Source organism: Notamacropus eugenii, chromosome 2 (genome assembly GCF_028372415.1).
Source record: "Notamacropus eugenii isolate mMacEug1 chromosome 2, mMacEug1.pri_v2, whole genome shotgun sequence".
NCBI classification, from domain to species: domain Eukaryota; kingdom Metazoa; phylum Chordata; class Mammalia; order Diprotodontia; family Macropodidae; genus Notamacropus; species Notamacropus eugenii.
Window position 1 is genome coordinate 406,898,033 of NC_092873.1, and position 17,452 is coordinate 406,915,484.

A 17,452-nucleotide genomic window follows, 5' to 3' on the forward strand; every position below is an offset into this window, starting at 1 on the left:
CTAACCACTTGTTTGTTGTGCAAGAGCTATAGATGGGGTGCTCTTTATAATAGGGTTTTCAAGAAACCTTTTCTAGACAGTTTGTTCAGGTAATCTGCGTAATCTGCAATGAGAGATTCTTTCCAATACCCTGATGAAGACAGTAACCAGACCCAAATGTTATCAGTAAGAAGCTCTTCTGATAATATTTACAGTCATTTCTAGAAATACTCAACCATTTTGTTTAAGTTGTCGATTTTGTTTGGCATATGGCTAGGCAAATAGTTTATAATAATATCCTTTATTTCTTCATATGTTATGCTTAGAAACTTTTGTGAGGAAGGAGAAAAAGAACCTGTCAGCAACTCCTTGTTCCTTCCCTTCTCTCCTGTCCTTGCCTGTCAGTTGCTGTCTGCTCTCATCTTGCTTTTCTGTGCCACTGAAGTGTTTTGTTTTGTTTTTCTTAATTAAGATTCGAGCCCAGGGGATTATCTAGTCTTTAGGGACACATTCTCTCAAACCACAGTAGGCTGATGAAAATCACTTTTTTATATACTGAGGACATTTTTTTTGGAGTATTTGAATTAGTTATCAAAAATCAGGGTATCCTCTGCCCTAGTCAGCCTTGGAGAAACACTGGTGATTTTTTTTCCTGTCTGAATTCCCTTTTGTAATTCCCCTTATCTCCTCCACACGCTCCAGAGCATTGAATCATTGCAGTATCATTTGCTTCATATCTGGGAAAGTGCACTGTTTGCAGAATTTGATTTTGTATTAGTTAACATTTAGATTACTTTCTGATAAGATTCCAAGACCTCCACTGCCCCTTCATGGTTCAGGGGAAGCAATTCTAGTTTTACCTTCTGGAGCATCTCTACATGCTTGAAAAGCTTCAGTTTCATGATCTTGTCCTTGGATAGCCCCACTATTGTTTTTGTCGTTCAGTCATTTCAGTTGTGTCCTATTCTTCATGACCATATTTGGGGTTTTCTTGGCAAAGATACCAGAATGGTTTGCTATTTCCTTCTCCATCTCATTTTACAGAAGAGGAAACTGGGGCAAACAAGGTTAAATGACTTGCCCAGGGTCACACAACTAGTAAGTGTCTGAGGCTGGCTTTGACTCCGATCTTCCTGACTCCAGACTCTATGTACTGTACCACCTAGCTGCCCTGGATAGCCCTACTGGGAGTCTGTAAATCTCCATGAATAAGCACTAAGCCCAATCCAATACTTTCTAAGTGCCTTCTGTATTTAAGGGACTGTACTAGGCACTGAAGATACAAACAAAACAAAAATTAGCCCCTACATTCAAGGAACTTACATTCTACTGAAGGAGACCAACATTTTTCCAGTTGAGAGAATACAAAATCATTTTAGAAAGAAAAGAACCCTAATACCACCAGTAACGGAGATCAAGGAGGGTTTCCCAGAAATGGAAGTACATGAGCTATGAGAATCTAAGGATTCTTAGAGTTTGGGGGGCAGGGTGGGATAGGAGGGGGGTACATTCCAGGAATGAGGAACAGCCTATATAAGGACCACAAGACCTGCCATCTGTCTCTCTGCTCTTCCACTTACTATTTGCATGACTCTCTCAGCTTCCATTTTCTCATCTGTAAATCCCGCATCACTGAGTGGTTTAACTTTAGAGCATTATTATTGATATTGGCTTATAAACTGCAATCTGTTCTACTGATTGAGCTATTATTCTCTTATTCTTGGTGTAAAAATTTCATTTGTCTATTTTGTTTTTAAATCACCCACATTCCCCAATGTAGCCCTCTACCTTCCCACTTCAGGGAGTCAGCCTTCAGGACAAAGAATTGAAAAAGAAAACAAAACTCAGCAAAACCAGGCAACACATAAGCTAGTATTTCGTGTCGTATTCCGCACCCCTGGCCCTCTACCCAGGAAGGGTAAGGAGGTATATTTTCCTATCCCTTTTTTTAGAGCCAGCATTGGTCATGTTGAAGTCATATCATTTAATAATTTTCATTGTAATTTATATATGCATATATAAACTAAATGTAAATAAGAAGTTTGTTATAATTTCACAATATTCAGTTTCTTTTTTGTTCTTGCTACTTACATCCACATGATAATGGTGTTTATTGTTTTCCTGGTTCTGCTTGCTTTCCATCAGTTCATAAAAGTCGTCTTTTGATTCTCAGTGTTCATCATAGTTATAGCTTCTTACAGCACAGTAAGATCACATTACATTCATTTACAAGTTGTCTAACCATTTCCCAGTCAGTGGACATCTACTTTGTTTCCAGTTCTTTGCTATATGAAACATGCTGCTATGAACTTCTCAAAGTATATAAAATCTTTCTCCTTTCCTTTCCTTCCCTTCCCTTCCCTTCCCTTCCCTTCCCTTCCCTTCCCTTCCTTTCCTTTCCCTTCCCTTCCCTTCCCTTCCCTTCCCTTCCCTTCCCTTCCCTTCCCTTCCCTTCCCTTCCCTTTTCTTTCCTTTCCTTTCCTTCTTTCCTTTTTGCCATTGGCCTTCTTGGGGGTATATGCCCACTAGTGGAATCTATGGATCAAAAAAGTTTTTAATTTAACAATCTAGGAGCACTGGGCTTGGGGTCAGAAGACTTGAGTTCAAATCTCACTGTAGACACTTTAATAGATGTGTAACACTGCACAAGTCACTGATCCTCTCTGTTTCTTTTTCCTTATCTGTAAAGTGGGGATAGTAATAGTACATACCTTTCAGAGGTATTATGAGGACCAAATGAGATAATGATTATAAAGCACTTAGCACAGAGCCTGGCACATGGTAAGCGCTATATCATCTTCATTATTGTTATTACCTCCCCAGGTAGTTATGAAGATCAAATGAGATAATAACTGTTTAGCGCTTAGCATAGTACCTATTACACAGTAAACTCTATATAAATGTCACATGATGATGATGACGATGATGAGAGCCTTCTCTTCCAATACGATATATTAGCAATAGTAATAAGTTGTGAGATGCAGAAAGATTGTTATACTGATATACTGCTGGTGGAGCTGTGAAATCATCTAACCATTCTTCTAAGCAATTTAGAATTATATTAAGATAGTAATAATAATATTGTGACATAGTAATAATTACCCTGGGCAAGTTACTTAACCCCATTTGCCTCAATTTCCTCATCTGGAAAATGAGTTGGAAAAGAAAACGGCAAATCACCCCAGAATCTTGGCCCAGAAACCTCAAATGGGGTCACAAAAAATCAGATACTACTGAAATGACTAAAAAACAACAAAATTAAGGGATTGCATTAGATCAGGCATTTTTAAACTTCTGAAGGGGTCATCGACCTCTTTAACAGTCTGGTGAAGCCTGTGGACTCCTCAGAATGTTTTTAAATAATTGAAGCAAATATTAAATTTTATTTAGAGATTAGCGAAAATAAAAATAGGATTTTTTTCCTATGTAAGTTCACAGTTCTCCTGAAATCTATCCTCTGGGAGGTCTGGGGACCCCAGGCTAAAAACCTCTGTATTAGCTTATTTTAAGATCCCTTCTAGCCATAATAATCTAAAATTTTTAAAATCTAGACAGATAAAATGGTGGTATAGGTTTTTTTCTCACTTTGCCTTATATCTAACAACTCTGGCTCCTTTTCATTAAGCTGTGACATTTTCCATAGTTTAGATTTCTTTATCAGTCTATAGACCTGTTGAAATGGAAAAGGAACCCAATCCTTTTCTTTGGTTGGAGGATAAGGATGCCTGGACAGATGATTCTCAGATCCTCAGTACTCAGTGGGAAGGACCCACTCTGTCTGGGAAAGAGGAATTGATGGGAAAGGGAAGGGAGGATGTCATGAAGAGGAAGGCATCCTTCTAGCTTCTTTGCCTACTCCTAAGAAAACCACTTTGTTTAAGACCCACGATAGTCAGCAGTATGTCCTTCTATCCCAGTGCTCAATCTATGACATCATAAGGATTAGAGCCTCCAACCTCATAAATCACAGTAAGAAATATAAGCCATCCACCAAGTGTTTTTGAAGCAAAAAATGTACATGTTGTTGAAACAAAATAAAAAAAAATCTTCAGGCCTGCTTGTTATTGTAGAAAAGCAAGATTCCACTTGATTCACAGTAAAATTCTCTATTGGATGGAACTTCATCTTCATCCCCTTTAATACACAATCAGATAACTAGATGCCTTAAGTGATAGGAGCAAAAGCTACCGAAGTCCTGTCCAGGCAAACCCACCTTCTTTGCTCAAATTAATGAGAAGACCATTAATCAATGCATGGTTAAATTAGATTAGGTTCCATTCAGCTTCAGGGCAGACATGTTAGGATACTCTCAGTGTTTCTAAATCCATCCTTCTTCCCAGGGGAGAGCAGCATCACTGCCCCCTCCACATCAGAAATGAGCAGAAAACTCCCCAGTCACAAATATAGGTGTCAGGTGATTGAAGCAACACTATATGGTGGAAAGAATATTGGACGAGGAAAGCGTGGTTCAAAATTGGGTTCAGTCATGTGTGTGATAGGATTTAGAGCAGGGAAGGACTGAACGGATCATTTAGAGTCCTATCCCTTCATTTTACAGAGGAATAACCTGCAACCCCAAGAGATTAAGTGATGTGGCCAAGGTCAAGTAAATAGAGATTAAAATCTAGGTGATATGACTCCAAATCCAGTGCACTTTTCATTATGCTCCATTGGGTCACGATTCTATTGGTCGTGACCCTGGTAAATGACTTAATTTCCTCAGTTTCCTCATCTGTGAAATGGAGATAATAACAGTAGGAAGACCTCCAAATGAAAGAATTCCATTATTTTTGGAGGCAGCCTCTTCCACTTTTAGGATGTTTGAGAATTTGGGAGGTTTTTTTTATGTTTTGGAACTATGCTCAAAGGGCTATAAAGCCATGAATATCCTTTGACCCAGCAAATACCACTGCTAGGTCTATATTCCAAAGACATCCAGAAGAAAGGGGAAAGAACCCATTTGTACAAAAATATTTGTAACAACTCTTTTTGTGACGGCTACGAATTGGAAATCAAAGGGATGCCTATCAATTGAAAATGGCTAAACAAACAGGTATATGATCGTAATGGAATATTATTGTGCTATACGAAGTGACAAACAGGATGATTTCAGAAAAATCTGGAAAGACTTACATGAACTGATGCATAATGAAGTGAACAGAACCAGGAGAATGTTGTATGCAGTGATAGCAACATGGTTTGAATGGTGAATGACTTTGCTATTCTCAGTAACGCAATGATCCAAGACAATCCCTAAGGAATAATGATGAAGCATACTTTCTACCTCTAGAGAAAGAACTAATATTGATTGAATACAGACTGAAGCATGCTATTTTTAACTCTTTTTTTTCTTTTATTTCAGTCTTCTTACGAAATTTCTAATATGAAAATGTTTTACAAAATTGCAGATGTATAGCCCATATCTGATTGCTTACAGTCTCAGGGAGGGGAAGGGAAGGGCATGAGGGAAGGATAGAACTTGAAAAGAGGTTCCCTTAGGATCTAGAGCTAGAAAAGATTTTGGTAATTATCTAGTTAGTCTACTTATGAGTAGACTAAACTCTGACAAGTGAAATGATATGACCAGCTTCAATAAGTAAGTATAAGAAAGCTGAGATTGGAACTCAGGTTCCTCTACCACCTTTTTTAGCATACAGCATTCCCTTTCTTCTATATATAGTTCTGGTGAAAATATATCATAATATTTAAAAATCACTAGGAAATGTCTTAAGTTTCCTTTGAGATCACTGGGAAAAACTAGCATCTTAGCCTTGAATGACTAAGACTCTTGTTACATAATACTCTATACATTATTATATAAACTGCCCTTTCCCAGCAAGTACCTCTCTGATTTGAAGATTTAGCAGTGTTCAGCACTCATGTTTATGTCTCCGGGGCCATATGTTGGAGAATTGCAGGGCTAAAGTTTTATTTCTGTCAAGGCAAGTGAAACAAGAACTTTATGACTTCCTAGGACAAAAAACAAATACAACCTCCCATCTGGATGAAAATAAAGACCTTTTTGTTTTTGTTTTTAATTGAACCAGTTTGGCTTACCCATCTTTATTACAGGTATTGTTCTTTCTCAAGAATTTGGAATTTACAGTTGTAGCTTTTATGACAATACTTTATCTTTTGAAATTTATTGATTTATTTTGTTCTGACACTACTCAACAGACACCCAAACAAACTCCTTTGCCAAGTACAGGACACTGAAAAAGGGTATCCGTTAGCTTGTCACAGGGATAAGAACACTGGCCCTTAAGTCAGAGGACCTGGGTTCAAATCCTGCCTCTGATGTCTATTACCTGTCATTTTGGTTGAGTCAATAAACCCTCCTGACCTTCAGTTTCCTCATCTGTACAGTGAAATAAGCAGTTTAGATGGCTTTTGAGGTTCCTTATAACTTTACATCCTAGAATCCTGTTAACACAAAGGAGGAATGTTTCTTTTTAACCATTAGAATTGACTAGATTTTTGCCTTTCTGTTTTGATCTCCCATTGTTACCGTCCTTGTGGACACTGTGGACAATAATCTACATTCTGGTCCGATCACTTCACACAAATACTTCCCATCTACTCAGTCGGCATTTATTAGGTACTCATTATATTCAGGCTGTATGGAGGGCTGAGAATACAAATACAGACAAATTTTACATTCTAACAAGGGAGACACATGTGAACACGCTATCTGTGCCACGGGAATATATAAACAACTAGATACATACAGCCTAGAGGGGAGGTAACCTGAGAGGAGATGACCCTGGCAGCTGAGAGGACAGGGAGAGGTCCCCTGCAGAAGGTGAGGTTTGAGCTGAGCCTTAAAGACAGGAAAACCAGGAGGGGAATGAGGGACAGTCAGTGCAAAGACAGAGGGAGAAAGGTAGAAGGAAGGTCTAATGTTTAATGGTGCTTAGGCCAGAGCTCTGCTGAGCCTCATTAAATTCTGTGGATTGTACCGAGTCTCAGACCTTCATCTCCTTATCCCTCCCAATCTGGCATCATTTAGATAATGCTTATACACTCATGACTAATGATAAATCTGAGAACATTCCTTGAGATTTGCCCACTCAAAAACGTGGTGATGGTGTTTTGTTCAGTTTTGTTTAATCATTCCTGGAATTGATGCTCCTTCCTTTAAGCCAGAATATGACTATTGAACTAGCTGAGTGGCTTTGGTCAAATCACTTAAACTAGCCAAGCCTTAGCTGTATCATCTGTGAAGTGGGGTCAATAATCCTTACGTGATCATCTTCACAACAGTGCTGAGAAGAAAAATGCTTTAATAAGGGAGGAGAATTGTATAGCTGCTCCCTAAGGTCTCATCAAGCAATAAAATTCTGTAATCACCATGAGTTATAATCTTCTTTCCTCCTTCCCTCCCTCCCTCCCTTCCTTTCTCCCTTCCTTCTCTCTCTTTCTCTTTTCTTTCTCTTTCTTTCTCATTTATATAGCACTTATTATGTGCCAGGCCTGGCACATTTTACTCCTGAAGTAAGTAAGTATTGATTACTCAAGCCTCATATGTAAAGACAAAGACTGACTGGCTGAGTCAGGTCTAATTTCCTAAAGCCTATCCTGGAATAGGCACCAACTAGGAAATAAGTCAGTTAGGTCTTGTTTTCCTCAAGCCTCTTCACGCTTTACCTGGGTTGTGCATTTGTTTATTTTCAGTCTCCAGTTGGTTGGTTCTACTTGTCTTACTCATCCACACAACCTATGATATCCATGATACACAAAGGAGTTTAGTTAAGGCTCTTACTGAAGCACTCTCTATTTTCCTTACTTATTCCTCTCCTATTTTCCTTTGGCATTGCAAAGGGTCTCCATCTTAAGCCCCAGATGATATCTTTTGGTTTCTACCGTATGGTTTCATATTTGCTGACTCTCTCCTCTGATCAGTTCCATCTCAGAGGCCTGTGCTCATGAAGACAAGGTTGTGGGTTCAATCCTTGGGTTGGCCAGTGAGTTTTAGCCATAGGCTATCCCCTAACCTCAGCCAGATGGTCTTGCAGATGCATGTCCTTGGTCATGAGGGGATTTGGCTAAGACAGTTGGACAGCTCCCAGTGCAGACCAAATAGCTTAGAGCATGTGCTTTCCAGATGGTTTCTTAGTAACATCATCCTTTCATAAAAAGGATAGCTTATTATCATTCTTTTCAAGTTGTTTCCCAGGCATTTTTCCATCTTCCCATTTTGACTATAAGCTCCTTGAGATTAGGAAGTATGTCTTATCCTTCTGCTTCCCACTAACCCATAGAACCAACTATAGTTCTTTGTCCTCCCTTGGGTCTCAGTGAATGACTAACTTCATTAGAGGGAGAGCGTGCTGTCTGAAAATCTTAGTGAAAGCTAATAATGTATGATTTAGAGGCACCTACAGCTCCAGTATTAGTTGTTGGTATATTTGTTTTCCTCCAAGCAACATAAATAATTCTCTGATGGCCATTGTGGCACGTTAGGGTCATCCAGTCTACACAGCAAATATGGCCCATGACATAGAATAAGTGTAGTGATCTGATGAGAGAGTCATTAAAAATGCATGCCTTAACTGAACTTTAGGAGTAAATACTATGTGCCTGGCCCATAGTTAGTGGTATAGAAATGTGTGTGTGTGTGTGTGTGTGTGTGTGTGTGTGTGTATGTGTGTGTGTGAGGGAGGGAGGGAGACAGAGAGAGAGAGTGAGAGAGACAGAGAGAGAGAGAGAGAGAAGGAAGGAAGGAAGGAAGGAAGGAAGGAAGGAAGGAAGGAAGGAAGGAAGGAAGGAAGGAAGGAAAGAAAAAAGGAAAGAGAGAGAAAGAAGAAAGAAGGTGAGAGGAAGGAAGGAGGAAAGGAAAGAAAGAAAGAAGGAAAGAAGTCCCTGTCTTCAAGAAGCATATATTCTAATGCAGGAAGAAAGGGGAACTGAAAAGAGGGATGGGAGTGGGAAAAGGTACTGGGAAGAGAGGGGTAGTAGAGAACATCCTGTAGCAATGAGTCAGCAGGGCAGCCTGGAGAGAGCTCAGTATATCTTTGGCCTGGTCTTCCTCCTTAAATTGCAAGTTCTTGGAGGAAATAGCCAATAAGAAGGTGAGGCCTTAGAGGCAGAGAGTACTTCTAATTCGGGAAGTAGTCCAGGGGAGGAAGAAGTTTCTCTGAAATGATAGAGAAGGTCCTGGGGAGTTGAGTCAGCAGGGCAGCCTAAGGAGGGAAGTCAGCCAAGGTGACTGGTGGTAGGGTAGGAGAACTCAGATGTGCATCCTTGCCACACAGACTGAGGGTTTTGCTCACATATGATCCTGACCCACGCATGTATCACATGGGCCAAAAGAAACCCAAAGAGAGAAGAAAGATTAACTTGTGGATTAATTGCTATTCAGGTTCTCAGAGACGGAGGCTCATTCCAGCCCTCTCACTTGATACCACCTCACCAGCGAGGAAACCTTCGAACAGCACTGGCATCCGCTGGGTAGATGGCCCAATGCGGAGCACCCAGAGGGGTCTAGGGGAACCCTTTGAGATCAAAGTCTATGAAATTGATGATGTGGAGAGGCTTCAGCGGCGTCGAGGCATTGACAGCAAGGTGAGAACTATCTCAGAATATTTGAGGGCTGCAGAGAGGATGTCAGGACAGAAGAGAGGAGTTACTTTTCGTATAAAGGGATAATGGATGGGTGGAGGCAAGCTGTGGTTTCTCTCTTTCCACAGAGAACCAAACAAGAAGGTCCAAACCATAAGTGGAAAGATTTTAACTCAAACAACAGAGTTGTGAGACACAGGAAAGTGGTGTTGTGGGTGGCATCCCTGTCGAAGATTTTAAAGTTCACTCTATCTGGTACACCTGAAATATAGCCTTGCCTCAAGGCAGAGGGATGCACCCCCTGACTTCTGAGGTTCCATTCTGTATCATTGACTCCACAGGTCCAAATAAGCATGTGTCCTGCTAATACATTGTACCTTGTGCTTTCTCCATGGGAAGGCTGTGAAGCTCCTGCCTATGAGAAGATCCAAGTCTGAACAGAGTCAGCCCTAGGCAGTGCAGTCTATCTTTATCATATTTCTCTAAGTAGAGACTTAGCTAAAATTCCTTGGGCCCTTTCCAAGCTTCCAGATGACTTGTCCCTTGTTTATTCAATATTTAGTGATTGGACTGGCTATGTTTGACCTCACAATCTTTCTCTCCTTCCTCTCCACCCTCCCCAATTCTCCTCACTGTCTTTGTATTAGGAGGTGATATGCTTCAATGCAAAGCTGAAAATCCTGGAGCATCGCCAGCAGAGGATTGCTGAGGTTCGGGCCAAGTATGAGTGGTTAATGAAGGAACTGGAGATGACCAAGCAGTATCTGATGCTGGATCCCAACAAATGGCTCAGTGAATGTAAGTGCTTTGTTTCTTTCTTTGTGGCCTAAAGTGCTTTCCAACTAAACACTGTGACCTATAACCTTGGGGCAAAGTGTGAGAGACACTAGAAATGAGCATATAGAATTCTTATCCAATGGAGACAGAACTACAGCTAAAGAAGGGGAGTGGGACTTTGTGCCAGGCTGCCACAATTTAGACGGTGCCAACAGAACCATTCTAGGGCACTCTTCCTTTCCTTATGTGGTCTCACTCCAAGTGAGTGCTACCCATTCCTTCTTTTCTAGGCAAAGTAAAAGCTTCCACTTAGAGCCATGAACAGAGATATTTGACATGAATAAGCAGTCCTACTCACCGAGAGCCAAGAAATGAAGGGTTGGATGGAGAGGGGGGAGGGTAGCTGAGAGAGGAGATGCAGGAAAAAGTGGTAAATATTGCTGCTAATAGATTACTTCTTATGTGTCTCAGTCCAGAGCACCTGAAAATGAGATTTTTTTTCTTTTCTACATGTGGCAGAAGATCACCCAGATATAAAGGCTGTATTATAAATCTGTTCCCACACCACATAATCGCACTGCATTTCTAGCCTAAAATTGAAAAGCATTTATAAAGCTCTTAATAGGATAGAATTTGCAATCTTAGAAAAAAGGGGGAAAACTACCGGAGTCAGGGGTAGGAAGGAAGTCCTAAAGTGTTTCTTTGGTTTAATAGAAAACTCAAGATCTTGGTGATCATGTAAAAGGCAATTCAGAATAATTCTTGCAGTGTTTTTGAAAGACAGATTTCAATTGCTGCTTTCTCAAATGCCAAATCTAAAGTTGGATGGCTAGGTGGTGCACTGGATGGTGCTCCTGGCCTGGAGTCAGGAAGACCTGAGTTCAAATGTAACCTTAGACACTTACTAACTGTATGACCCTAGGCTAGTCACTTAACCTTGTTTGCCTCCGTTTCCTCATCTGTAAAATACGTTGGAGAAGGAAATGGCAAACAATCTTTGCCAAGAAAACCCAAAGTGACATCATAAAGAATCGTATATGACAGAAGTGATGGAACAACAAATCTAAGGTCAGTCGCAAACCTTAACTTTGATGTGGGATCAGCACAGAACACTTTGTTCACTGGGGCAAAAATAGTTTGCTAGCACCAATAATGGTTTACAGGTATATTTATCCAATGTATCACTTTATATAATGGCAGATAGGGAGCTGACCTTGAAACAAGAAGGACTTGGGGTGAAGCCTCACCTCTTTGTGACCCTGGGCAAATCACTTAATCTCTTGACCATTTCAGCAATTCTTTAAGTCTCTATTTTGCAGAAGAGTTATTGATCTGCATTTGTAGAGGGAGTTTCCTAATATGGAAGGTCCCTATACCAATGGAATGGCAGAGCTGTTCCTTAATCTTATCCTTTAGGGGTTTTTGGTATTCAGTCATTTTTCAGTTGTGTTTGACATTTCATGACCCTATTTGGCAGAGATACTAGAGTGGTTTGCCATTTCCTTCTCCAGCTCATTTTACAGATGAGGAAACTGAGGCAAACAGAATTAAGTGACTTGCCCAGGTCACACAGCTAGTAAGTATTTGAGGCCAGATTTGAACTCAGATCTTCCTAACTCCAGACCCAACCCTCTATCCACTTTGTTTTATAAGGCATATATTAAATAACTCTCCAAGGTTGCTCTCCTGGAGAATGCTTGGTCCTGAACTTGTACACCAAATCTAGGGCTCATTACACTAATCAGTGCTGCTTATGTGACTCTGAGTCTCAGTTTCATCACTTGTAAACTGAGGTTGACCTCTAAGGTCCCTGCCAGTTTAACCAACATTCTGTTTTTGTTTGGAAGATGGACATTTCCAGGAAGGTAGCTATCCAGAAAAAGCAAACGAGCCTGACTAGGGTTCCTAGGAAAGCTTGCAGATTGGGCACCTACTGCCCAGTCACTCTTTGCCGAATGTTTGGTCCTCTTCCTAACCTTCTCTCTGAAACTCTCTGCTTCCCCCCCCCTTGGATTACAGAACCTCTCTAAATACAGAACTCTTCAAGGGGAAATACAAAACCTTTTCCTCTTCCCTCCTATCTTAAAGCACTGGAGATCTGGGGAAGGACCAAGCCCTCTTAGTCATTCAGAGCCTTGTTAAGAACACATAGCAAAATGAAATAAATGGTAGTGTAGTGGATAGAGTACTGGGCTTCCTTGTGTGATCCTGGATTCCTTATTTGTAAAATGGAGATGATAGTAACTACTACCTTGAAAAGTTATTGTGAGTATCAACTGAGATAACATTTGTTTCAAAAAAATGCTTAGCACAGTACCTGGCACATAGTACGTGCTATATAAATGCTAGGGAGGAGAAGGAGGAGGAGGTTTTACTTCAGTCAAGTCGCATTACTTCCCTGGGCCTCAGATTTTAAAGTGAAGGAGTTGGATTCCCCAGCCTCTAAGATTCTTCCTGTTGGGTTTGATATAGTGAACAGGGGCAGAAGGTTTCATGAAGAGAAAACATCTTAAGATGATTTTCTTCTTCTGTCCTATCAATTTAGACTCATACGGAGTCCTAAAATGCCAAGTTAGAGACTTGTAGTCCTAGAGGGGACTTAGCCCCTCCAGCCAGAGTCCCTAATTTTATAGATGAGGACAATGAGACCCTAAGAGGGGAAGGTACTAAGACAAGGTAACAGAGCAAGGTAACAACAGCCGAGAACAGAACCTGGACTTCAGACTCTCAGGGCAGGGCTAGTGCAGCAGGGCTGTATCAACTTTTCTTTGTGGCTTGCTTTCCCAGGTTGGGAAAGGTTGGGTCAGGTTAAGTGCTCGCAGGATTCAATTCATCATTCTTATCACAGAACAATAACAGTGTTGGAGAGGCCATGTCCTCCTTCCCTTCCTCCTCACCTTTCCCATTTAGCTGTGGCCCCAGATTTTGCTTCAGTCTTCTCCAGTTCACCAATCACTCCCAGAGAGTATGAAAGAAAGAGATCCTAAGTCCAAAGTAGACTAGAACTCCAAGCTTAGCAACTCTGAAAGTATGGGATCAATGTAACCCATCATCACCAGCATGGAGAGAAAGAATGCCAGGTTTAGAGTCAGGGGACCTAGCTTTGAATCCCAGGGTAGTCAGTTACCACCTGTGTAACCTGGGACAAGTCCAAGATGGCGTCTAAGGTCCCTTCTAGTTCTAAGTCCATGGTCCTGTGATATTTCCTGAGCAGCCACTATGTGAGTGATGCCATGCTAACATCCAGAGAGGGATAGAGTCACTGCCTAGAGCATCTTAGGACAAAACATGTGGTCCCAACCTGGAACATAAGCAGCCACCGTTCAAGTGGAGTCCCATAAAAAGAGAGATCCTTCCTCTGTGGAAATCTATTTCTCTTAGTTAACAAAGGATAAATAAGATCTTTCTGAAATGGTTTATTTGGGGGGGGGGGTCACTCCCAGAATCCCAACTCCATTTTACATGCTTCACTTTTTATGCTAGCTTCTAGGGCTATGGTCTTATCGTGGGCAGTCTAGTGGAAAGACCACTGCACATGGAACAAGGAGACCTAGTTCTAAAGTCATCTCTGACAATGACTAGCTCTGTGCATCTAAGCAAGTCATGTTACATCTCTGAGCCTCATTTTCCATCTTCTGTGAAATGGGAATAGTAACATTTACACTCAACATCATTGGGTTGTTGTAAGGAAAGTTCTCTGTAAATGTGAAAGCAGGCAATCAGTCAGTCAGCAAGGATCCCTTGAGTGCCTACTATGTGTCAGGGGCTGTGCTAGAGGATGAGGGTATAAAGACAGAAATGAAATGATCCATGCCCTTAAGAATCTTATATGCTATTAGAGTTATATACATTCATATATAAAAAAGAAATACAACGTAATTTGGGTAAGTAATTAGAAATTGGGATGAGGTAGGGTGTAGTCATGGGGAAATCAGGGAAAGACCTCAGATGCTGAGCTGAGTTTTCAAGGAAATTAGGGATTTGAAGAGACAGAAATGGGGACTGAATGCATTCCAGCCTGGAGGATAGCCTGCACTAAGGCCCAGAGGAGTGGGAGTATTCTGTATAAAGGATAGCAGGGCAACCCATTTGACCAGTTTGACTTGACAAGCAATATGCAAATATGTTACTCAATAAATAAACTAAGCAATATACAATATAAACATTCAGTAAATATTTGTGGAGTAAGTGACTGATGAAGCAATCAGAGGTGCATTTTAGCTGAGAAGCCAAGGAGCAGACCTGAGGTTTGAATTCCAACTCCAAAACCTATTGGGTATTTAGCCCTGGCCAAGTCACATCATCTTTCCAAGGCTAGACCTCGTCATTTGTGCCCTTAGCTCACAGTGGCAGTGGGAGGAGTTCTGTGTACAGTTCAACTGTTACTAATGAATCAATTATTGATTATATAATTATGTTGATAATTACGTAATTACATTAATGTAGGATATTTATACGTGTAATACTTCTGCAAGTTAATTGTCATAATTAACATGAGGAAGCAGGCACATTTTCAGTCTAGGGCAGGCTTAGTAATATATAAAATAAAATGCAGATGCTTTTTTAGGAAAGGGGTCTAGATATTGAAAGACATCCCCCCTTTTGCACAGGTGGGGAGATCCGCAGAGGTGGAGCCTTGCATATGTTTTCTGATGTTTTTGTGCTGATCAGTTTTTCTTTTTTTTTCTCTTTAAAAAATATATGTTGAGAAATGCTCTAAATCACCATTGATTAGAGAAATGCAAATTAGAACATCTCTGAGCTACCACTCCATATCAGATTGGCTAATATGACAGAAAAGGAAAATGACAAATGTTGGAGGGGATATGGGAAAATTAAGATACTAATGCATTCTGTACAGCAGTTTGGAAATATGCCCAAAGGAGTATAAAGCTATGCATACCCTTTGACCAAGCAATGCCACTACTAGGTTTGTATCCCAAAGAAATAGAAAACAAAAAGGAAAAGGATCAATATGTATAAAAATATTTGTAGCAGCTGTTTTAGTGACAGCAAAGAACTGGAAATCAAGGGGCTGTCCATCAGTTGGGGAATGACTGAACAATGTTGTACATGAGTGTGTTGAAATACTATTGTGCTATAAGAAATGACTAGCGAGATGCTCTCAGTAAAATCTGCAAAGACTTACATGAACTGATGCAAAGTGAAATAAGCAGAACCAGGAGAACATTGTACACAGAAGCAGCAACATTGTATGATGATCAACTATGAATGACTTAGCTGTTCGCAGCCATACAATGATCCAAGACAACTCTGAAAGACTTACGATGAAAAATGCTATCTGTCCCCTGAGAAAGAACTGTTAGAATCTAAATGTAGTTTGAAGTATAGTTTTTCTTTGCTTTGTTTCTTTTTCTTTTTGTTTGTTTTCTTTTACAACATGACTAACATGGAAATATATTTTGCATGACTGTACATGTGTAATCTATACCAAATTGCTTGTCTTCTCAATGAGGGAGGAAGGGAGAGAATTTAACTCAAAAAGATTTTAAAGCAAATGTTAAAAATTGTTTTTATATGTAATTAGGGGGAAATAAAATATTAAATTAAAAAATATATATGTTAACATGGTATTACTGTCTGAGAGAAGGAGGGGAAGAGACACTGGGAGAAATTTTGGCAGTGTAAAAACAGAAGATAAAGAGGAAAGACACCAAGGCAATAGAGCTTGCTACCTGAGCTGGACATTCAGATCAATCTGTCTTCTCCCTTTACACTGTATCCCCACCATCTCTCTTTTCTCTTGCAGTTGACTTGGAGCAGGTATTGGAACTGGATTCCTTGGAGTACCTGGAAGCCCTCGAATGTGTGACTGAGCGCCTAGAAAACAGGGTCAACTTCTGCAAGGCCCATCTCATGATGATCACCTGCTTTGACATCACCTCCAGGCGCCGATAAAGAGTCAACTCTTCCCCTCCCATTCCCTCACCTCCACCCCATCTTCCACCTCCATTCCACTCACCCACAGCCCAGGACTCCCCCAAAACAGTCACTCTCACCCAGGCCCTCTGCAAAGACAGCACCCCAAAGACCATGGAATGAGGATGAAGGTCGGCGGCAAGTCTGGAGCGAGTGTTGAGCGGCAGGCGATTTTTCTTTTCCTTTCCTTTCTCCAGGAAGGGTGCCAGCACCAAACCTGCAGTGAAGGAGCAAAATGTTGAGAAGGCCAAGGGATATCAAAGCCCCTGAGAGACTGAAAAGAGCACTTTGAGGAACTTTCAAGGACACGTTTGTACATACAAACTGCAAGCAAAGGCAACCTTGTTCTTTCCTGGCTTTGGCCGAGGAAAGGCAAGGGTGGAAGGTGGACAGCTGCTGCCGAGAGCTAAACAAAATGACAAACAACAAATACCCCGAAAGACTGTTTAAGTGCCTTGCAAATCTTTATTATCCAAACGTTTATGTTCATACTTTCTTCTGTACAGATGGTGCTAGTCAAGAAAATTCCAAAACAAACAAAAGAGGAAAATCAAACACATTTTGGAAATGTATTAATGTATTTACAGCTCGTTTCCTCCTGTTTCTGACTTGCTGTTTCTAAGTAACTTGTGTTTGTAGAGATATTTCCTAATCAGTACCGCATATGAATAAATGTTAACTGTCTTTCATGGTTTACCTCCAGTAAGGCCACTCAAACAGAACGTGGACACTTCCTGTCGAGAGCCAGTGTGTTTCCAGCAAGACTTTGGGGTGCCAGGTGATCTCAGCCACTGTCCTTTACCATCCTCATGGGCACTGAGCTTGGCTTGGGATAATCATGTTTCAGGATCACTTTGGGTTTTGGGGAATGGATGAGGAGAAAGGTGAATACCACCCAACACTGGAGGCATCCTTTGGGATCTTTTCCACTTACACGCTCCTCCCCAGCACCCTGCCAGCTGACATGGCCTCAGTGGGCTTCATGTGTGGTTCCCCCAGGGAGTCCTGGCAGACATTTGAATTCCTGTCACCAAGCATTACCATTTCTTTGTCTCTAAAAAAGCAACCCCATGAATTGAAGTTTCTCATTTTATTCTCATTTTATTCCCCAGAGCCCTTTGAAATAGAAAGTTTGAGCCAACACGGAAGTCTCATGCTTTAGTTCTGTGAATGTGCTTTTGGGGGACGATTTCAT

The 17,452-nt window shown here is 40.8% G+C and overlaps 1 protein-coding gene across 4 annotated transcripts in view; it reads left to right on the forward strand.

The window, feature by feature from the left end:
• The window catches only part of KIF26B (kinesin family member 26B), a 604,324-nt gene extending 587,378 nt beyond the window's left edge, over positions 1-16,946 (forward strand). For all 4 annotated transcript variants that reach the window (XM_072647639.1, XM_072647640.1, XM_072647641.1 and 1 more), the window contains 3 exons: positions 9,341-9,543; positions 10,188-10,338; positions 16,088-16,946. In XM_072647639.1, the coding sequence (XP_072503740.1) occupies positions 9,341-9,543; positions 10,188-10,338; positions 16,088-16,236 (503 nt within the window). In that variant the 3' untranslated portion in view covers positions 16,237-16,946. The remainder of the gene's footprint in view (positions 1-9,340; positions 9,544-10,187; positions 10,339-16,087) is intronic.
• Positions 16,947-17,452: the final 506 nt, after the last annotated feature.